General features: G+C 47.1%; 1 protein-coding gene across 9 annotated transcripts in view; it reads left to right on the top strand.

The window, feature by feature from the left end:
* Positions 1-23,399, top strand: part of TRRAP (transformation/transcription domain associated protein) — a 202,979-nt gene that overhangs the window by 168,967 nt on the left and 10,613 nt on the right. For all 9 annotated transcript variants that reach the window (XM_084818421.1, XM_084818419.1, XM_084818422.1 and 6 more), the window contains 3 exons: positions 9,899-10,124; positions 11,768-11,985; positions 22,759-22,943. In XM_084818421.1, coding sequence (XP_084674547.1) covers positions 9,899-10,124; positions 11,768-11,985; positions 22,759-22,943 — 629 coding nt within the window. The remainder of the gene's footprint in view (positions 1-9,898; positions 10,125-11,767; positions 11,986-22,758; positions 22,944-23,399) is intronic.

Genomic DNA, 23,399 nt, shown 5'->3' with positions numbered 1-23,399 from the left:
AACCGGCTTTCATGGAATTATCTGTTTGCATTAGCTCTTGTTCTCTCTGATGGCAGCTGCTCTTCCCTGAACAGACAAATGAACAGGTTCCCCCCTCCTAACTGGGCAAGGAAGAGCAGCTCCTGAAGTGTGTGAGAAAGAGAACCTATCGGAAATAATTAGATGTTGCCACCGGGGCTGGGAACGCAGGGGTGCTTTGGGGCTTGCTCCTGGCCAGGGGAGACTTGGTTGCTTCAAGAGGGAACTCCAACCATTACCATCTGCACTAGCTTCCAGGGGAGTAGAGAGTAACATGTGAACATGGCTTGAGGAAAGAAAGGCATAGGGTTTTACCAATCAGTATATAATCTCCCCACCCCCACTTTCTCCATGGAGGAAAGCCTCTCCATGGAGGCTGGCCATATCTGTATGAGGCCCATAAAAGTGAAAAGACAGCAGCAGATCTTTTAGACTGATTGCCAGGGGCAGTGTACAATGTTAGTCCTGCTCAGAGTACACCCATCAAAATGAATTGGACTTTGGTTCATCGTGATTAACTTAAGCCCCATTCATTTTCATAGGTCTACTCAAGTAGGACTATCACTGGATTCTACCCCAGGGCTGTCTGTACCATTTGGCAAGGTGAGGGGGGCCATGTGGCAGATTTTGGGGTACCATTAACAACTAAAAATGGTCAATGATTTAGCTGGTAGTTTTTTTTTTAATTTTTATCCCCAGGGAAAGAAGTCCATATACTCATTGATAAAACTCTCTGCTTCCCGGGAACCTGGACTACAGCTCCCACCATTGTCCATGCTGATTGGGGATGGTGGGACCTGCAGTCCAACACACCTGGAGGGTGCCATTTTGGATTTTCTATTTCAGCCTTCCACAATTTGGCACCCTCCAGAGATGTGCTGGACTACACTCCCATCATGCCAAGCCAGCATGGCCAGTGGTAGGAGCTGTAGTCCAACACGTCTAGAGGACATCAGAGTGGGGAAGGCTGAATTACTGACCATGGTTACTGAACTTCCTATCCCACTTCATCCCATCCTTTAATAATTGGTCTAAGTCCTTCCTTCCAAGAAGAGAATCTTAATCCACCTGTGTATTATTCCTATTTCCAGAGGAAAGTCCCCCGTTAAGTCCAAAACTAACTTTTCTTAAAGCGGACCATAATGCTCTCGTAATGAGCATTGGCAAGGAGTCCTAAGAGCTGGTAGGATTGCTATCAAAGAGATTTCCTTTCCACCTCATTAAGCTACCTGCAAAGCAGGGAAACCATACCACGCCTTTCATATTGCTGGTAATTCTTTGCCCTTCCTGGAGTCTGGATTTACTTAGACAGGCTCTGTATGGAACCCCTGTGACACAAACAAAGACAGCTAATTAATCGAGCGCTCTCTGTCATTCCCATCTGCCGCTGAGAAGCAAAACACGAGGGGGAAAAAGTCTAAAATAGGTATTTTCCGCAAACTGGAGGGATTCCTATGGTGAAATGAATGGCTTGGTGTGTGTGCGTGTGTGTGCTTTAATTAACACCGCTGAATATTTTTACTTCGGTTATTTGCATGTCATTAGCGAGAATTTTGTACTCGCCGTTTGGTGACATTTTCCTGCACTTCGGGGAGCCGCAGGCAGCCAAATAATGCTGCATTTCACGTTTCTCTCTTCTGTCGAGTGGTTTACTCAGATTGTTCACTAGAGGGTAGACTTGGAATTATAATCGGATTTTTACAATGATATTTGTAGTCGAGGCAACAGATGCTGTGCCGGCTACATGAAAACTAGAGAGGGCTGCCAGGCAATCGTTTTGAGTCTAGTTTTTAATTTCCTCATTATCTGGAAAATGTTTTTGGTCTTTAACAAGAAGAAATATGTTTATTAATAGTAAATATATTATGAAACTAAGAGAGCAATCTTATGCCCCCTAGACAGCATCTGGGGTGGGGTGGGGGAACACCTGCGGGGGGGGAACATCTGCGGGGTGGGGTGGGGGGTGGGACATAGGATTGTACAGTTTCTGGGATGCGAGGTTGGAAACAGGGCTCCAACCTCAGAGCCAAGACACCCCCCACCCACAGCCAGTCCTGGCTACGTCTCTGTGCTTGGAAATGGAGAGCAGAGATGGGGAAAAGGAGGTTGTCCCGGGGGCAGGGAGGGGAGGAGACCGCAGAAGCTGCATTATGCAGCTTCCTCTGCTCACCCCAGCCTCCTTCCCTTCTTCTCAGAAGCACCTCAGCTAGATGGGCAAAATCGCCCATCTAGCAAAAATGCAGGACCGCTGGAGCACAGAGGCAAGGATCACCTCCATGCTACGGCTGCCCTACATTGGATACTCAGTGGCCTCTGACTTGGGATGATGCCGACTACTTCCATAGGATTGGGAATTGCCCTGCTCACAACTAGTGTCCCAGCAAAATGTTTTGAGCATTGGCTCTGTCAGTAGAATGCTTCCCGAATTGGTCTCAGGATGCACTGACATTCCCGTTAGTTCTAAGCAATAAAGGATACCAAGTCAACATCCCTCGAGCGTCTCGCTAAGCTAGGGAACATCCTGCATTTCACAAGGCTTCGCCTATTTGCTGAACCTTTAGAGCAGGGGTGTTGCCCGAGGGCAACACCCCTTCCCACCTGAGGGCTAAATCCCAATTCAGAGAAGCTCTCCAGGGCTGCATTCCAGTGGTGGGTGGGCCCAAAGGCAAAGGGGCAGGGCCAAAAGACCAGAAATACAGGCATTAGTGACCTCAAGGCTGGATTACCACAATGTGCTCTATGTAGGGCTGCCCTTAAGGATGCTCCAGAAGCAGCTTGGCTGTTGTCAGGAGCAGCCCCTTTTCGGCATGCAACTCCTTTGCTGAGGGAACTGTACTGGCTGCCTATTCGCTACCAAGCCGGGTTTAAGGTCTTGGTACTAGAAAAGCCCTAAACAGCTTTTGACCAGGATACCTGAGAGAATGCTTTCTCCCTTGCCCACCTGCCTGGTCACTGAAGTCATCAGAGGGCATGTCCCTGGTGGTTCCACATGGACCCATGGCCCTACTGGAGTCCACTAGGAAAAGAGCCTTCAGTGGGGTGGCCCCCTTCCCATGGAATTCCCTGCCTTAGGAGGTCAGGCAGGCGCCAATGTTGTGTTCCTTCCGGCACCTCCTGAAGACCTTGTTATTTCAAGAGGCCTTCCTTGTGTGATCAGCCGCAGTTTATTAAATTCGATCATATTTTTAATTTTTGTGAACCACCCAGAGAGCTTGGGCTATTGGGTGGTATAGAGATGATGATGATGATGATAATAATAATAACGGAATTTGTCTTTCTTTCAAAAAATGTTTTGACTGTTTTAACCTCATGTTTTATTCTTTTATTTTTGTTGTTCACCCCTCTGAAATCTTCTGATGTGGAGCGGTAAATCACTCAATAAAAATATTAAATAAATAAATATCAGCACATTTTGGTTTAAACCTCTTAATTCTAGAAACTGAGCCTTAAGAGAGGCATTTTAACCTTTCAGAATGGGAAAAAAAAACTCTGCACAAGAGCCAGCAAAGCACCAAACGATAGGCCATCGGGCTGAAAGGGGGTGGCGCCATCTGGTGAGGCAGGGATTCAGAATCATGATTTGATATAGCTGCCTTCCCCAACCCAGGGCCCTCCAGATGGGCTGCAACTCCCATTGTTCGGGCAAAAAATCCCAACATCAAGTATAAGCTGGTGGGAACTGAGCTTATATTGGTTCCGTTGTTGAACTGCTCTTGCCATCACAGTGCTTCTTCTAATGTTCAGTGGAAATCTACCCTCCAGGAACATAAGCCCATTAAGTCTAGCCCTGCCCTCCAGGGCTGCCCCAAGATGTTTTGCTGCCTGAGGTGAAGAACAAGATGGCGCCCCTTCCCGTAACATGTAGAGAAGCCAGCTGGACTGGCAGCTGAATCTTTCTTCAACACCGGTCATGGGACAGCATTCTCCACTGCACCGGAAGACAGCAAGCTAGCTCAGGGGCTAGCTCATGGCAGGCCACATGGCCCACTGCTCTCTCCGCCAAGACCTTGCCACCATCTCCCAGCACCCACTCCGAGGTGATTGCCTCACTCTGCCTAACGGTAGCGCCAGTCCTGGAGGCAGCAGAGAACAAGACTTTGCAGTGTTCAAGTACAGCCTGATGGGATCTGAGCTAGTGGTGACCGACCAGGAAAGAGATCTTGGGGTTGTGGTGGACAGCTCAATGAAGGTGTCAACCCAGCGTGCGGCCGCTGTAAGAAAGGCGAACCCCACATTAGGCATAATTAGAAAAAGGATTGAGAATAAAACTGCCAATATCACACTGCCCCTATACAAATCTATGGTGCGACCACACTTGGAATACTGTGTACAGTTCTGGCCACCACACCTAAAAAAAAGATATTGTGAAGCTGGAAAAGGTGCAGAAAGGGGCAACTGAAATGATCAAGGGGCTGGAGCAACTTCCCTAAGAGGGAAGGTGGGATTGTTTAGCTTAGAAAAAAGGTGAGCAAAGGGAGACGTGGTAGAGGTATACAAAATTATACATGGTGTGGAGAAAGTGGTCAGAGGGAAATTTTTCTCCCTCTCTCATAATACTAGAACCCAGTGGGGTCATCCCATGAAGCTGATTGATGTCCTGTCGAGTTTGGTTCAAGGTACCCACCAAGGCTAAAGTCAGCAAGGTACATACAGTCAAGGACCAGGCAAGTAAGGTCAAGGCCAGGCCAGTGTAAGGGTGCTAAATAGCCAGGCACATTAGACCAGGCAGGGTCTTCCAGGACCTTGGCTAGCTCCCGGTTAGCTGAGATTCAAGCAAGGAGAACTGTTGACTCAGTGGCAGTTAAAGGCTTTCTGAAGCCTTATAGAGGCCAGCAGCTCAAGACCTGTAGTTAACTCCACTCCCTCAGAGGAGGAATTTGTTTCTGAAAGGGCTACTGCCTGATTTGTAGCTGCTGGCTCCTACGGGGTGGGAGTGGTGGGGGCTGTAATGGGGGAGTGTCTTCTGCACCAGAGGAGTCAGATAGAAGCACAGCCTCTGGTCTGGGAGGTCCTGGCCTGGTGGGGACTGGATTAATGGAGGGAGTCTCCTTTGCTGCTGAATCCTCTTTGGAGCCAGAGGACAGGTCAAGGCTGAGGAACATGACAATTTGTGGGAGATTCAGGACAGATAAAAAGAAATACTTCTTCTCACAGCATATAGTTAAATGATGGAATTTGCTACCAGAAGATGTAGTGATGGCCATCAGTGTGGATGGCTTTAAAAGGGGGTTAGACAAATTCCTGGAGGAGAAGACTATCATTGGCTACTAGTCCTGATAGCTCTGTGCTATCTCCAGGATCAGAGGCAGTATGGCTATGTACCCCAGTTGCTGGGGAACATGGGTGGGAGGGTGTTGTTGCACTCATGTCCTGCTTGTGGTTTCCATGGGCAGTTGGTTGGCCACTGTGTGAACAGAATGCTGGACTAGATGGAGCCTTGGTCTGATCTAGCCGGGCTCGTCTTAGGATCTTATGTGCATCCTCCTGAGCCAGCATGCCCATTGATCATGTACGTAATGGATGTTATACTCTAATACATCTGGCGGGCACCGGGTTGGGGAAAGGCTGTCATATAGTATGGAGGTCTTAAGTTCAAAGGAAAACACTTGAAAGTCTGCCCAAGTGCCGACAAACCCTGGAATTGCACCTCCGAGTAGCTTTGCAGATTCTGGCCCGCATGCCCGACTTCTTTTTTTTCTTTATTCACCTGAAGTGATTAAAACTATTTGCATTTGTAATTCCCCGTCTGTACATTTGAGAACAGTTGACTTTAATAATTTAAAACAGTATGCATAAGCCTTTTTGGGTTTTTTGAATAATAATAAGGGCAGCCTTAAGGACTGCTCCAGACAGAAGATGCCTGCATTTTATTATCCTTAAATTTATTTCACTGGATGAGCACAATGTTTAAAGGCACCAGTTGGACACTCTCTCGCTAGGTGAGCCCATTTGGCTGGTTCAGCCTTCCCCAACCTTGTGCCCTCCAGGTGTTTGGGACTTCAACTCCCATCTGCCCCAGCCAGCATGGGGAATGGTCAGGAATGCTGGGAGTTTTCGTCCAAAATATCTGGAAGGCACCAGGTTTGGGAAGGCCCTGTGGGCTGCTTTGTAGCTTATGTACAGCTGTGTGCTGTTTTAGCTTGAAGGAGCAAAAATACTTGGGTGTCAGGTACAGCCCTGAGATTATTGCAGCCAAGTTTATATCACCTTGGTCAGGCCTGGGAAGAGTAAAGTCAGCACATGGGTCTCATCTTTGGCATACTACTAGTAGCATGTAACAAAGCATGACATGGAGCCTGAGATGTTAGCCCTATGTGGAAGGAAGCAGGCTTGGTTCTTTCTGTCTTTATTACATGTCTAATCCAGTGTTCTGCTATTGGAATGCCAATGTTCTCTGGGCAGGTTACAAACAGTTAAAGACTAAAATGCCATAGAAACAATTAAAAATATAAAATGCAATCCAGATAGTTAAAAGAATAAAGTAAGTGCAGTGCAAAACAACAAACAGCACAGGAATCAATAAAAACAGCCATACAAATCTAGAACGAAGTCTCTAAAATGCCTGGGAGAAGAGTCTTTGCCTGGTGCTGAAAAGATAATGTAGATGCCAGGTGAGCCTCTTTGGGGAGGTCATTCCATGAGTGGGGTGCCGCCAGTGAGAAGGCTCTCTCTCTTGTAGCTACCTGTCTAGCTTCTGTCGGTGGTGGGGCCCAGAGGAAGGTCTCCAAAAATGACTTAAGGGTCCGAGCAGGTACATATGGGAGGAGATATTCTTTATCTAAGGCTGAGTAGATATAGATATAGATATAGTTATTGTTGACGTGTCCCCCCACCCTTCCCTCCCAGGGTCCCTGCCTACTGTTACGATAAGGCAGTTCACTGGCTGACTAGGTCTTCAGTGCAATACATCTTCAGCACGATCCAATCTTATGGCTGCCACAGCAGTCAAATATCATGTCCTTCGTGATGGTTATTATTCATTACAACATAAAACTTCCCTACAGCAGAGCAAGCTCATCATCCTGACGAGAATCCCAGTTGTCCAACTTCAGCGTTACTGTGTAGTCTGTATGGAAATGCAAACCTTCAGCAAAACTAGGACGCTTATTTACAAACGCTTTTGATGTGTCTAAAAAACCCCAACCTCCCATCATGCCATATTGTGCATTTATAGCACAGGCTGTCTCGTTTAATTGCAAAACTTCAATCTTGCTGAGCAGCTTTCTATTTTAACGTGAAGTGCAGCAGAAGACAGAATGGAATCCTGCAGACCTCGCATAACAACTTGTAAGATGGCTGCCTGGTATGAATATTATTATTTTACTTTCCCCAGAGCCATCAATTTGGGATATATATCAAGCTGGCAGATAAGCACTCACCTGGTGAGAGTGTTGTGCAAGCAAGCCGACAGAGAACATTTTTTCTAGAGGATCACTTCCTCTTTTCCCTCTTTCGGGCCATAAGTGTACTCCAAATGACTGGCACAGATAGATCTGAGCAGGCAGAAGGTGTGTTATTTTTTTTTTTTTTTTTAAATTATGGGCTAGTAACTTTTGTAGACTTATGTGGAAGTCTCATGTATGAATTGCCTAAAGCAAATGAGGTTTGTCTGCCAGGTATTTCTTTTGAAGACATGGTATTCAGTGTGCTGAGACTTGCAACAGAATGTTGCAGTGTGGAATGTTACCTTTTCAGGATTCCAGCCACTCCATTCCATTCCCCCCCCCCCCGATTTTTCATTTCCCCCCACAATCCCCAGTGGTCAATCAACATTTCAGGTCCACTGAGCGTGCTCGGTCTTCACTGAGCTATTTGAGGGGATTTTTTTTCCCAGTGAGTTTTTTTCCCCTAAAGATTTTTGTACGTCTGCAAAGTTCAGAACTTCCCAGAGTCTGCTGGTACCTCCTTATTGCACCTAGATGGTGCCATTTTGGCTCCTCAAGACCTGGTGGTACAAGAACTGAGATGTCTGTTAGTATATACGACTGACTTATTAGAAACATTTCTACCCTGCCTTTTCCTCAAACAGAACCCAAGAAGCCCACTTCTATGTAACATTCCAAAGCAGGTAACAATAAAATAAAATCTAACAATAATACTTAAAAACAAGATTATAAGTCATAAAAAGTAGCTGGATGAAAGAGCAAAAAAATGTTTCAAAAGCACACGTGCAGCATAAAACCCAAATCCAGACAAAGCAGCAGATTAAAACGATTCAGTGTGAGCACCAGTCACTGTTCAATAACCCATGACTAAAATACCTGGGCAAACTGAAAAGTTTTTAACCTCGTGCCTAAAACTTTGAAACGAGGGTTCTGGCAACTCTCCCGAGAGAGAACAGTCCCCCAAACGAGTTGCCAATACTGAAAAAATCAGTAGTCTTCAGTTGCCACGTATCTCAGAATTCAGATCTGAGTGTGTTCAATGAGAATTAAATCATCTTAGGACATGTTTGGTTATCATTTTGAAAGTTTCAGTTCCAGCCGATACAGGGATGAACTGTCCAGTCAATATTATGAAGTTAGTTGTATCACAGTTACGTTAGTACAGAATGAAATGCTCATGTATTTTATTTATGTATTTATTTAAAACATTTGTATCCCGATTTATATAATTAAGATCTCAGGGCGGCGTATGGATAAAATCAATTTAAACAGTATAAAACAATAAATAACTTTAACGCCTAGAACATATTAAACCATTAAGGGAGCAATCCTATTGGCCGCTAGTCAGTGGCTAGACAGGCATAGGATATCTGGTTTTCCAGGAACTGACCTCGGAGCCCGCACTCCAAGGTTGGTTCCCGGAGAACCGATCTTCCCCCCCTTCCGTGCTGCCTTGCAGGCAGCGTGGAATAGCCCTGTCCTCCGCACTCGCAAGTGGAGCAGGGAGTGGCCGGAAAGGGCGTGGCTGGGGGCGTTCCGGGGCAGGGAGATCATAGCTGCCTGTACGACACATTCAGTTTGTCATACAGCAGCCTCCTTCCCCGCTCTGTGCTCCTGCAGCTAGATAGCTAGACAGCCGCAGTCGGCTGTGTAGCAGAAAAAGCAGGGCAGGAGAAGCGCGGAGGGAACGATCCCCTCCATGCTTCTCCTGCCTGGCATTGGATAGGCGGTCACCTCCGAGTTCAGAGGCGGCCGCCTATCTGCTTAGGATTGCTCCCTAAACAAGTGAATACCAATTAAAATCTAAAACAATAAAACAGTTCAAACAGTGTGCTACTTCAGGGAATGCATTTAGCCCTCAAAGGTTTGGTAAAAAAACCCATGTTTTTATTTGGCGCCGAAATGAAACCAATGTCTGCGCCATTTGGGCCTCCAAGGGGAGGGCATTCCACAACCAGGCTGTCACAGCAGAGGCCTTTAATGGCCTTAAAAAAAAGCCCTCATGGCCTTTAAAAAAGAAAATCAGTTGCTGATGTGGCCCGAGAAGAAACAGCACACACATAATGTGAAAAAAACAATAACACAAGGATATATAGTGTGTATTCTCTGCCATTTTGGCTCAGTGTAAACTGGAGCAGATCAGCTTGAATCACTTTTGCCAGCAGCCCATCTATTTTATACATGGATTTTCTTGGCAATATTTGTGTTAGGCTAAAATGTAACTGCTGTAATGATTTCAAATCTATGCAATAATCATTTTTCTCATTTTCCATCATTTTACTGTTGTGCATATCCCCTCCCCCCTTTTTAACTGCTCCAGAGAGGGAGTACAATGCCCAGATATCTAACTCTGCAGGGTGTTAACACAGAACATAGTTTTGCTTACGTTTCTACATCACAACTGCAGTTGCTTTAATACCTATCATTCTGGTTTCTATGGAGCAGATTCATCCTTTTTTCTTTTCTTTTTTTTTTCCTTTTCCTTCCTTTCATAGACTTTGACTTCAGTGTGCCGGGTTCCATGAAACTTCACAACTTGATATCAAAGCTGAAGAAATGGATCAAGATCCTTGAGGCAAAAACCAAACAGCTTCCCAAGTTCTTCCTCATAGAGGAAAAGTGTCGGTTTCTGAGCAACTTCTCCGCCCAGACAGCTGAAGTGGAAATTCCTGGGGAGTTCCTGATGCCAAAGCCCACGCATTATTACATCAAGATTGCACGGTAAAGTAGGGTTGGTGAAATGCTGAAATGGAAGCTACAAAATGTTCTAGCATCCATTCTTAGGTGCCCGAACTCCATGTGTTCTAATAAAGTCCATTTCTGTATTCTTTGGCTGGGGGGGTCTTGCATGCAGTCAGTTGGGGCTGAAAGCATTTCATCTATTTAAAACATTTCACTGTCACAAGATGTGGCCACCTTAAGTTGGTTTTAAAGGGGGATTAGACAAACCTATGGAAGAAAAGTTCTATCAAGAGTTACTTAGCCATGATTTTTAAATAGAACCTCCACCTTTCTTTCTCCCTTGATTTATTTACAGTGGTTTTTATCTTGCTCCTCAGCTAAAGGCTCCTGAAGCGACTTACATATAATCAGTAAAGCAAGACAGTCCCAGCCTTCAGGCTTACAATCTTAAAAAGATACAACACATAAGGAAAAAGGGATTGGAAGGGAAAAGGAAAAAAATTAAGTAGTCTTTCAGCAGGGCTGGTGAAATGGCCCCAATTCCTCTCTCCTCTTTTAGGGGCTTTAGTCTATTGAATTACAGGGCAGGGCAGTCCCTTGGGAAGGGCTGTTCACTTCATGCCTTGCTTCTAGACTCCTGGGAGGCTTTTGATTGGCCACTGTGAAATAAAAAAATTGGACTAGATATATTTTGTTTACAGCATTTTTACCTTGCTGTTCAGCCAAAAAGGCTCCCAGAGTTAAAAAGATAACGACAATAACAAGTCCCTGCCTTTGTGCTCATAATCCAAAAGTCCCAACACACAAGGAAGAAAGGATGGGGAGGGAAGAGGGAAAAAAATAGCAAATTCCAGTTGTTAAAGCTGCAGTTCTTATATCAACCAGCTGAGATGGAAATGGTTCCGGTAGCTTGATGGATTGGCTGCTGCTAAGTAGCAGTTGAGGGAGATCTGAAGGCAGCTGGTCTCTCAGCAGAGCTGATGGAACAGCCCTGTTTCCTTTCCTCCCCCTACATGGGTCTTGTTGAGCATGTGGCAGGCCACAAGTGATGGGCTGGCTTCAGTTTGGGTCACAAGTTGTGCAGAATTAGATGAAAACCATTTGAAGAAATCTGGGTGTGAACGTAATTTCTTTTCACCTCCTTTTTAGAAGTGTGAAATTTACCTCCTTGGTGTCTAGTTGAGAGAGATTTCAGGGGAGGGCGTGGCAGTGAGGGAACATCTTCAACCTCTGAGACTCTGCTCTAGAATCCAAAGCCATCTGACTGTACATTCAGTATTGCATCCCCTCTGTAGTTTCACTGCCAGTAGTATAAAAACCGGAAGCTGATCCACACCAGACAATCTGTGTTTAAAAAAAAGAACGTGTGTCATTCGATTTGGAGAAGACAAAAGACACGAACGCAGCTGTGGAAGCTTTTCATACAAAATGCCAATCTTGGGCTGAGACGTGTAATAGAAAATGTAGCTGCTTAAAAGGTTACATCGTTATAAAAATTCATAATGGGAATGTTAGTCTTACAGAAGCTCAGTCACTAATATGCTTCCTTTTGTTAGCATTAAGTATGGCATTTCATGGGGGGGGGTGTCCCTTCCTAAAACTAGCTTTCATCTTGGAGGAGAGAAATGAAGCTTTAGATTTCGAAGGCGCAGGTGCTTTTATCTTTCCCTTTCTCTTGATAGATTTATGCCCAGAGTGGAGATAGTACAAAAGCATAACACTGCAGCCAGAAGACTCTACATCCGAGGCCATAATGGAAAGATTTACCCATATCTTGTAATGAATGATGCTTGCCTGACCGAGTCGCGCAGGGAAGAGCGAGTATTACAGCTCCTTCGCCTCCTGAACCCCTGTCTAGAGAAGAGGAAGGAAACCACAAAGAGGCATCTGTTTTTTACAGGTGGGTGTGGCAGTAGCAAGCTTACACCTTGGATTTCAAACAAGAGGCTCTAAAGCAGGGGTGCAGAACATTTTTTTGCCCCAAGTTCCGAATTCCATTTTGGAGTCACTCTTGGGGGCTGCATTCCAGCGGTGGGCAGGGTGGATGGCAAAAGGGACGGGGCCAGAAATACCCAATAGTTTGGCCTCAGGCTCGTACTGCCAGTAGCCAAGCCTTGGGAGAAGCATTTCAACCTTTTAGAAGGGGGGGGGGGGGCTGCACAAAAGCCAAATGACTGGTGGTTGGGGGAAAGGGGGTGGGGCCAGAGGAAGTGGCGTGGCCTTCTGGGGAATCCCGGAGGGCTGGATTGGGACCCTGAGCCTGAGGTTCTGCACCCCAGTTCTAAAGTATTGTGCTCCTTGAAATGTCTTGGAAAACTTATTACTTTGCTATGAGCAGCCTTAAGAAGTGTTGGGACAATAGTCCTGGATTTCGAAGGGTTCCCATGGCTCCTGGCCATCTGGCTAGAAAGATGCCAGCAATCCTGTTTCCAAACCTCAGGGCAAATGAAAGAAGATTTCGCTCATTTCCCAAGCCCGTTTTGTGCTGGCCAGTAGAGCTCAGGGGAAGGGTTGAGTCTTCACTCATTTGCACTGCAGTTTGGAGGGCCTGTAGCTCAGTGGTAGAGCCCTTGCTTTGCATGCAGAAAGTCCCAAGTTCAATCCCTGGAATCTCCGGGGAAGGCTAGGAAAGACTCCTGCCTGAAACCCTGGAGAGCCATTGCTGCTAGTTAGTGTCGACAATACTGGGCTAGATGGACCCAGGGTCTGACTCAGTATAAAGCGGCTTCCTATGTTCCATCTCTTAGAAGACATCCTGAAAACATGAAAATCCTGGGAACATGCTAGTTCCCCCATAGTATTGCTAACAGAGAACAATAAGCGTCTCCTAAGCATAGGGATATATGTGGAAGGCTGTCTGTGCATGTGAGGGGCCATGGCTCGGTGACAGAGCGCCTGCTTTGCACGCGGAAGGTCCCCGGTTCCGTCCCTGGCATCTCCAGGTAGGGCTGGAAAGAGTCCTGCCTGAAACCCTGGAGAGCCGTTGCTGCCAGTCAGCATCGACACTACTGGGCTAGATGAACCTAGGGTCTGACTCAGTATAAGGCGGCTTTCTATGTTCCTATGTTCGGGAAGGTAAGAAGAAGCAGCCTCTCCTGCTGTTTCTTTCGCTGTCCACAACCCAGCACAAATGAGAGCTCCTGCCTCTTCCCCAGACCCTCTGCCCGTGGACTTGTGCTGGTGTGTATGTGTGCGTGCTGTTAGCAAGGCCAAGTAGGCTGGCTAGTAAGCCAGGCCAATATCCGTGGGCTAAGAATGGACAGGTCATATTCAGTCAGTCTGAGAGCCAGTGTAGTGTAGTGGTGAGAGTGACGGACTGGGAGCCGGGAGATCCGGGTTCTAGTCCCCACTTGGCCATGGAAGCTCACTGGGTGACTTTGGGCCAGTCACAGACTCTCAGCCCAACCTGCCTCACAGGGTTGTTGTTGTGAGGATACAACGGTGAGGAGGAGGATAATGTAAGCCGCCTTGAGTTCCTTGCGAGAGGGAGAAAGGCGGGGTATAAATGCAATAAATAAATAAATTTAAAACAAACACACACAAAATCCCACACGCCTGAAAATGTCCATTTATTTTTGTATGTGGTTTCCCCTAATGTACACGTTTTGTGTGCGGTTTCTGCCAGTGTGTGCATTTTTAGTGCAGTCAGGAACTGTGTCTCCAAATTCAGAGAGGTGCACAAACTGAAGATGAACCATGTTCAAATCTGTGTATTAGTCCAGGAATGCGGACTGAACAAAATTTTCTCCTGTCTCTCCTCTCGACTCTTGCTCATTTGGCACGTCTGCTCGCCTACCTGGCAGAAAAGTTCCATCAACAATATGCTTCCTGTGAAGCACAGAGCTTGTTCACACAACTGGCCAACACAGCCCAGTACAAAGGCTGAAAGCATTTATTTATTTATTTTTATTCCATCTCTATCCTGCCTTTTTTCATCCTGCAAGAAACCCAAGGTGGCTTACATGGTCCCGCCGCTTTCCATTCTTATCCTTACAACGACCCTGTGAGGTACATTGGGCTGAGAGTCAGTGGACTGGCCCAAGTCACTCAATGAGCTTCATGACCGAGTGGGGACTAGAACCCGGATCTCCCGAGTCCCAGTCCACCACTCTAACCACTACACCACGCTAGCTCTCTCTGTCTGGCAGTTCCTGCAGTCTAATCCTTTTCCTTGTAAGCAGAGTTGGAGAGGTTGCCATGCCTGCATGGAGACTGCATATGACATACGTTGTGGATTCAGGATTTCAGACACTCCCTGTAAGCATAAGCTAGGGGCAGATGGTGATCCCTCAGCAGAGACAACATAGAAGTAGTTGCTCATTGTATGATGGTTCTGTGTATAACAAAAGAAAAAGGGAAAGAGAGAACATGTTTTGAAATGAGTGAATAAACCCTACGGTCCAAAACAATTGATACAAGTTTATTGCATTTTCAGGGAGTCAAACCATTAAATTTTTGCAGGTTCAGTTCAGGTGCAAGTGAAATTCTTCCGGTTCAGGACAGTGAAAGATAAGAACAGAAGAGCTGTGCTGAATCAGACCGAAGGCCTGTCTGTTATTTTAGTTATGCATTTCATTTCTGTACCACCCAATAGCCGAAGCTCTCTGGGCAGTTCACAAGAATCAGAAACACAAAGTACGACATCTAGTCTAGCATTCTGTCCCCACAGCGGCCAACCAGATGCCCCAATGGGAAGCCCCAGTGGAAATGCAATAGCACACTCCTGCTTGTGTTCCCCAACAACTGGTATACACTGGCATACTGCCTCCGCTACTGGTGGTAATATATAGTAGCCATGATGACTAGTAGCCATTGATAACTTTCAGTAACCGGTTTAGCACACCACACAAGGACAGAATGGAATATCAAGCACAGAATTCACCTTTTCCTTGATACAGAATTCAGGTTGTGTTGGTGTAAACGAGTTGATCACACTGTGAGCTTTGACAACAAAAAACAATTGTTTAAAACTTGTCAGTGGGGATAATGTGGTGTAAGAGCAGCCAGTGAAGGATATAATTAAATTAACAATACAGATAACACACAGGGCAGCAAAGAAAAACAAATCACCCTAATAGATCAAATGCCTGTGTAAATAAAACAGAATTTAAGAACATCCGAATAGCCCTGCTGGATCAGACCAAGGGCCCATCTAGTCCAGTATTCCGTTCATACAGTCGCCGACCGGAGGTCAACCAGGAATCCACAAGCAGGGCACGAGCGCAACAGCACCCTCCCGCCCATGTTCCCCAGCAACTGGTATACACAGGCTCACTTCCTCTGGTCCTGGAGGTAGCACATAGTCAGTGTGGTGTAGCGGTGAGAGTGTTGGACTGGGAGCTGGGAGATCTGGGTTCTAGCCCCCACTCGGCCATGGAAGCTCCCTGGGTGACTTTGGGCCAGTCGTAGACTCTCAGCCCAACCTACCTCACAGGGTTATTGTGAGGATAAAATGGAGAGGACGAGGATTATGTATGCCACATTGGGCTCCTTAGGAGGGAAAAAGGCGGGATATAAATCAATCAATCAATCAAATAAATAAATAAATATAGTAGGCCTCAGCACCACAGATACATTAACAGCAGCCCTGTCACTGCAGAGGCTAGCAGTGGCTTCCGCCGCCCCCCGCAGTTTCCTTCCTCCAATAGGTACACTGCAAACCCTTAAGCTTGTCACCTTTCCACCCACCTGCTCGCCACAGCAAGGTCTAGGGTCACACCTGCTCATTGGAATGTGCCCTGTTTGATCCTTAGCTCTGCATCCTTGTTGTTTCCTGCTTTCCTGCTCCGATTCTGGGTTCACAGAATAATCACTATTTCAAGCACATTCCCACTGCATTTTGCATCTGCGTCTTAGTTCTCATTGTACTGGACGTCAAAAGACCAGCCAAATGCATCCTATGTTGCCTGTGTTGTATGTTCATCCCCCTTCGTGTTGTATCTTGATCAAACTCGTGTCAAAAAGGGAAAGCAGGCCCTCGGTCCAATCCTTGCCTAATGCTTCCTGGGTCCAACCCTTTATGTATAGAAGCCTCTACAAACCCCAAATATATAAATCTTCCCAGACCCTGGCTTTATTTTATGTGCTCGTTCTGGTTCGGGTGCTGTTGCACTCATGTTCTTCTTGTGGGTTTCCTGTGGGCAGCTGGTTGGCCACTATGTGAGCAGGATGGCGGACCAGATGAACTCTTGGTCTGATCCAGCATGGCTCTTCTTATGATTTTATTCTGGCGCCGGTGGAGCCAGTGAGTGTACTGCATCAGGTGTGTTGTTATTTGATTGAACCTATATTCTGACCCAGTAACCTGGTTTTTTTCCCCCTTCCTGGTTCTGTTCCAGTTTATGTTCAACATAGACTTTTAAAGAATGGTTGTGGTTCAGGAAAAAAGAAAGGTTTGTCCTGGTTTTGTGTTCAGGTTTGGTTTGACTCCCTGTTTCAAATGCAAACAGTTCCATGTTTTGATTTATGCTGCTGTGACGTGATCAACCATCAACTAAGGAATCCTGTTGTGTTGGGTCTTTTCCTGGTTGCAAGGACAGAAACTAGAGTTTGTGGCCGATTACACGTCAGGTGCAAAGCTGAGCTAAAAGCAGACATGCTGAGCATCAGTGAAGTGGAAATAACCTTGCTGTTGAAGGTCTCTTCCTTGCTGTCTGCCAGGCCTTTTTCTCTCTAGTTACTGCCTTCCTCCTTAGCCCTCCTATCGTTCTGAGCCAGGTTTTCTCGTCTGGGTTTTCTCGTCTTTGAGCAAAAGGCTGCGTTTCACAGCTTAATCGGATAAAGCCAGTGTGTCAGTGGTCGGTGGATTCTTATCTGAGCAAAAATTATCCTTGTCTCCTACATAAAAGTGAGCAGAGGAGCCATGATTTTGCAGCTGGCATGGTGCAGCAGCGGGGGGTGCGCAGACGGACATGGATTCCTTTTCCAGTGCAATACGGTGCCTTGTTCAGAAAATGCCTTCATGAGGCCCGCTGCCTAGTTCAAAAAACAAACCCTGCTTTCTTGCAAGTTCTCTTTCATAGCAGAGCTCTTGAGTGTGCTGAGAGTGCCACTTGACACACTTGAGTGGATCATCGCAGCAGTGGGAGAGCTGATAATCTTGCATACTAATTTCCCAGTCCCTATATTGCCGTGTTGATGGGGAGGATTCTTGCGACACCATTCTCTTTCGGATGTGGCTCTTACGGCCCCACCGGCACACGTGGTATTTCTGAGAGCTTAAAGAGGGGATGGCTGCAGCTCAGTGTCAGAACACCTTCTTTGCATGCAGAAGGACCCAGCTTCGGTCCCTGGTTGATAAGAACAATGCATCTTTAAAAGTGCAGACTGTTTAAAGAGATGGCTCTTGTGACTGTTTGCTCACAGGACAGTTGGTTCAGTGGGCCAGCAGCACCTGGAGAAGCCAATGTTAGCGGCTTGCCACCTTCTTCCTCTGCTGCTCACAGGGCAGTGGGTCCGAATTGCTTCCGATGTTCCTGTGAGCATAACAAGACAGGTCCCTGACCCAAAAGAGCTTACAGTCAGCACTTTGACAGTGGAGAAGAGCACAAAGGGCGAGACCAGGTGAGATGGGGTGCTTATGAAATATGAATAGGAGTTTCAAAACTCTGATGATTGGAGGGAGTACAAATCTCATTCAGGATCTTAGGGAGCGGCCTTATACTGAGTCAGGCCCTTGGTCCATCTAGCCCAGTATTGTCGACACTGACTGGCAGCAGCTCTCCGGGGTTTCAGGCAGGAATTTTTCCAGCCCTACCGAGAGACACCGGGGATCTGCATGCAAAGCAGGCGCTCTGTCACCGAGCTGTGGCCCTTTGCTGTGACTGTGAGCAAATGCAATCAAAGCTTGGGCAAGGGGATGAGGTTTGAAGAAGTCCTGTTGCTCCTTTAAAGAATTCTGTATGAGCTGGTTATTGATTGACTGAATCTGTATACATTTGGACACAAAAACAGTAGTCCCTAAAAGAAAGAAAGGCAGGCAGGCAGACTTTGGGTTGGATCTAAAGAGGTCCGTTTTGTTATCTGTCCTCCGGCAGATAAGGGAACCTTTCGATCCAACCCTTTTTGTTTTTAGACACTGCATTTTGGCATTGTTGGAGAGGCATGTCCTGCTTTCTCCTGCGTGGAAGAGACAATGCCTTTTGGGGCGGGGAAGTGTTTTTGAGATAGTTGCTGCCATCTGCTGTTTTTATAAGGATTTCTACGAAATACTTAAAATGTTTTAAAACCTGCTGACTGATTTTAATGAGAGGAACCTTTACAGACTAATGAAATGTTTCAGTCAACTTAATATTGCAGCCATAGTTTTGGGCAGCGGCAGTGTCAGGAGCGCCCTAGCTGCCTCTTGCAGTCCCCTCCGATAGCCAACTCAGGACACAGACGACGAGGATTCCTTCCGAGGCTTTATTCCGTTATTACTTTATGACTCTTTCAGATACTAATCACTAGCGACTAAGCAAGGAACTGCACTGGGGAAAGATAGCAGAGTAGCCTAAGCTCCAGGTAAGGCAGTTGGTCCCCGTTTGAAGGAGAATCACGGGAAGACCCTGAACTTATGGGCTAGGGAGAGATCCTCCCTCTTTCCCTTGGGTCCTCGGGACACGACCGTTGTTTGAGCGCCAAACGAGCGGAGCGCCTCCTTTCGGCGCCCTCCATCTGTCGCCGCTCCCTGCATCTGCGCCGAGCATCCAGCAAGCCCCCCTCCAGCGCTCTCTCACTGCCAGGGTCACTATCTCTCCCAGGAATGCTGGCAGGAGGAATCTCTGCCAGCTGCTGTGCTTGTGAGAGATGAGCGAGCTCCTCTCCCACGGATTGCTGTTCTTCCTCAGAATCAGAACTGCTCTGGGGCTCTATGGACTCAGTTTCCACCCTGACAGGCAGGTACCATATATGCTAGTTTGTTCAAAAGATCCATATCCTGCCCTTCCACTGCATTTTCATTTGCGCTATTGTGACCTAAACACTTAGATTACAACAAGCCCATAATAAAACAGACCAGCCCCTCTGCAGTACTGCAGCTGTCTTCCGTGTATTCAAGTTCTGCACATTTGCAAAACAGGAAGGACAGCTGTTTGGGTGCTCCTTCTGAATTGGTCTGTGCGAGGGGCCTAGGGAAGTTCTGAAAGGCTTAGGCTGATATACCAACTATGTCCTTACCTGGACAGAGATAGCCTAGCTACAGTTAACCCATGCTCTGATACCAGGACTTTTCCATCTGCACTGGCTGCCAGTCCATGTCCAGGCCCAATTCAAAGTGCTGTTATTAACATTCAAAGCCCTAAATGGCTTGGGGCCAGGTTACCTGAAGGCTTGTCTCCGCCTAGATGGACCTGCCCAGATCCTAATATCATCTTCAGCAGTCCTTCTCTGGGAGCCTGTGCCAAAGGAAATGAGGTGGGCGGCTACCAAGAAGAGGGCCTTTTCTGCTGTGGCACCGCAGTTGTGGAATGAGCTTCCCAGAGAGACTCGCCTGGCACCTACATTGTGCTCTTTCTAGTGCCAGTTGAAGACCTTCTCATTTTCCCAAGCATTTTAGTCTTTTAGTTCTCTTTAAATCTGTTACTGAATTTTTTAAATCTCTGCATTGCTGCTAGGTTTTATTTTGGTTTGTACTTACAGACTGTAGTTTTACATGTTTACATTTAATATTGTATTGTATTATGTATTTTGTGGTTTTAATTGTAGTGAACCGCCCAGAGAACTTTAGCTAACTTGAGCTATTGGATGGCATAGAAATGTAATGAATAAATAAAATGAAGGCCTGTGAAGTGCGGCCTGGCTTCATAAGAACTGCAGCTGCCACTGCTGCTCCAGTTCTTATGTGCAGAATACTTCCAGCAGTATACTGATTCCGTTCTCCATCAGCGGGGGACCTAGAGTTCAGGTATCCTGCTGTGGTTTGAGAAACAGCAACAGTAAAGCTGATGTCAGGATTGATTCTGAGCGTATGGAGATAGTTAGCAGTTCAGACTCAGAAGGGGAACAGCCAGAACTGGGGGAGGCATCTTCCCGAACGAGTTCAGATACGGATAGGCGTGCTTCTCATGAGGCTAGCACCCAGATGGCTGGGCCTGAACCCCCCCCCCCCCCAATAAGAATCCAGGAGGAGGAGGAGGAGAGCACGGGGCGTGACCTAAGGGATGCTAGACTGCGGCACAGAGTGAAGAGGGAAAAGTTAGAGGCAGAGCTCAGAAAAGTTAGAGGCGGAGCTCAGTCGGCTGACTGGGTTGGCAATGTGTGAGGTTCAACGTAGGGGAGCATCACTGGAAGGGAGGGGCATCCCTCCCTAAGTTATTCTAGCCAGCAAGTTCTTGTTTCAAACTGCTGGCAACATCATAGCTCCCATTTGGATCCCCTGTTGCCATTCGTAAATGAAGCAGCTGTATTCCTTTGTAGCCTGAGAGTCTTCGAGGATTTGCATCTGTAAGGAACCTGTTGATAGTGAATTAAAAGCGTGAGACTGAAGCCTCTCTTCTTGTGTGTGTGCATGAGGAAGGAGGGGGCCAAGGGAATGTGACAGCTGGTTGGGCCAGCATTGTTTTTCACATTGATGTGTTCAGGGTGGCGGTACAAGGAGCAGCTAGACCAGGGCTGGGCACTTTCCATTGGCCAATTTGTCCGTACCCCGTTGCCGCTGTGCCACCAAATTTGCCACCAAAATCTGCCAGCTTGGCAGCAAAAAACCTAGGGATGTATGAAAGTCACTTAACTTTTCGCAGGGGTGCTTCGCAGTGGGGGGGAGGTGCTTTGCTTCTCCCCCCGAAGTTCAGGCGAGGGGGGGAGCCGTCCCGCCTCGCCCGGCTGAAATTCAGGCCAGGGGGGGAGGATTCCTGCCTCGCCCGGCCAAAATTCAGGCCGGGGAGAAGCGCCCCGTCTCCCCAGCCGTGAAACAAAGTGTAAAAAAAAACAAAAACAAACCCGTGATAGGCTACGTAACGATTAACGTAGCCTATCACGGCTAGATTTCCAAAGTCAGCCGTGATAGGCTACGTTAATCATTACGTAGCCTATCATGGGTGACTTTGAAAAACAAAGCAAAACGCGTACGCAAATGGCGGTGGCCTATAGGCGCCGCCATTTGCGTACGCGCTTTTTTTGTTTTTCAAAGTCACCCGTGATAGGCTACGTAACGATTTACGTAGCCTATCACGGCTGACTTTGGAAATCTAGCCATGATAGGCTATGTTAATCATTACGTAGCCTATCACGGGGTTTTGTTTTGTTTTTTACACTTTGTAATGGCGGTGGCGGCAGCCGGTCGGAAGACCGGCTGCCGCCCCCGACGAAAGGCCGACGAACCGCCGCCGGGACCCGCCGCCGGGAGGGACATTCGCCAAAGGTAAGTCCCATCCCGGGGGGGCGGGGGCGGGGGGATGGTGGAGAATTTCACCACCAATTTCGGGGGGCCGAATGCGTTGGCGCTTGGCCCCCCGAAGATTCGGGGAGAAATTCTCCACCATCCCTAAAAAAACCCAGCCCTTTTTTGCTGCGGCTCTAACCATGACTTGTTTTTTTAAAAAAAAAACAAGGGGGGATTGCTGCCTTTTTGCTGCTGTGCACACAAATTTCATTGACAAATTTGGTGGAGGAATGCAAAAGTAAAAGGCTGGGGGGGGGAATGTGTGGCCCTCTCCTGAATTAGACAGAGTGAGTGGAGTTATCTAAGAGAGCCAGAAGCCTTTGAGCAGCCAAAGGTGGTAGTGTTGTAGGACCAAACGTTGTGAGGCAAGGACATATTGGGAGCTGAGAGGAGAAAGGGAGGCCAAGGAAGCCTCTGGAGAGATTTGAAGGTAAGGACAAGGCGAGATCATTCCAGTCGTCCTGTGAAAGGAGAAACGTTTTGGGCTTGTTGGCTGAGATCCTTCAAGACTCTGGAGAGCTGAGATCCTTCAAGACTCTGGAGAGCTGAGATCCTTCAAGACTCTGGAGAGCTTTGAAGGTAAGGACAAGTTGTGGTCATTCCAGTTGTCCTGTGAAAGGAGGAACAATGTTTTGGGCTTGTTGGCTGAGATCCTTCAAGCCTCTGGGGAGCTGAGATCCTTCGAGCCTCTGGAGAGCTTTGAAGGTAAGGACAAGGTATGATCATTCCAGTCATCCAATGAAAGGAGAAACAATGTTTTGGGCTTGTTGGCTTGTTGGGGTGGGTTAGGGTATTTTAGAAAATGTTTTTACTATAGAATTTTATTGGTTTAAACTGTTTTATTATCTACTTGTACATCGCCCGGAGTGGCTGGGTGACCAGCCAGATGGGCGATTAATAAATTTGATTGATAGATAGATAGATGGATAGATGGATGGATAGATGGATGGATGGATGGATAGATGGATGGATGGATAGATGGATGGATGGATGGATAGATGGATGGATGGATAGATGGATGGATGGATAGATGGATGGATGGATAGATGGATGGATAGATGGATGGATAGATAGATGGATAGATAGATGGATGGATGGATGGATAGATAGATAGATAGATAGATAGATAGATAGATAGATAGATAGATAGATCCTTGAAGCCTCTGGAGAGCTGTGAAGGTAAGGACAAGGTGTGATCATTCCAGTCGTCCTGTGAAAGGAGGAACAATATTTTGGGCTTGTTGGCCGAGATCCTTCAAGCCATTCATTTTACATTAACAGGTTTTTCTCTCCTTCCTTCTCTTTCCTCCCCAGTCCCTCGAGTCGTGGCCGTGTCTCCACAGATGCGCCTCGTAGAAGACAATCCCTCATCTCTCTCCCTTGTGGAGATATACAAGCAACGCTGTGCCAAGAAGGGTATCGAACATGACAGCCCGATTTCTCGCTACTATGACAGGCTGGCGACTGTCCAGGCACGAGGGACCCAGGCCAGCCATCAGGTATTGCATCTGTGATGAATGCGCGGGGATGCTCTCTTCCCCGAACCTGCTTTCCTTGCCTCATCTTCGATGCATCCATCTCGTGCCTCCCCCCCCCCGCCACTTCTGTCTGCAAAATAGTCTTTTAAAGTGGCGCCGCCAAAGGGACCAAACAGGCACCTGCGTCACATTAATATTGTGGTGAAACCTCTGAAAGCAGAAACCGTCCAAAGAGCCTCGTTGCCTCTCCACCTTACATGATTAATAGAGCGTAATTATGATAAAAAGGCAAGGTGCGCAACACAGCCGCCTGAGGAGGGGGCTCCGGGATTTTCTTTTTCTTGCTAGCGGAAGCCATGGGTCTAAACAGCACCGAAGGAGGAATTCTCTTCTTTGTGAGTTCAAGCACAGACTTGCGACGCCGCCCACCATTCTCTCAACTTTCGTCGGCCCACCTGTGACGGGAAGGCACCTTTG

Source organism: Heloderma suspectum, chromosome 12, assembly GCF_057233095.1.
Source record: "Heloderma suspectum isolate Gila_16-S chromosome 12, 16-S_ref, whole genome shotgun sequence".
NCBI lineage: Eukaryota > Metazoa > Chordata > Lepidosauria > Squamata > Helodermatidae > Heloderma > Heloderma suspectum.
This window is presented reverse-complemented; position numbering and strand designations above follow the sequence as displayed.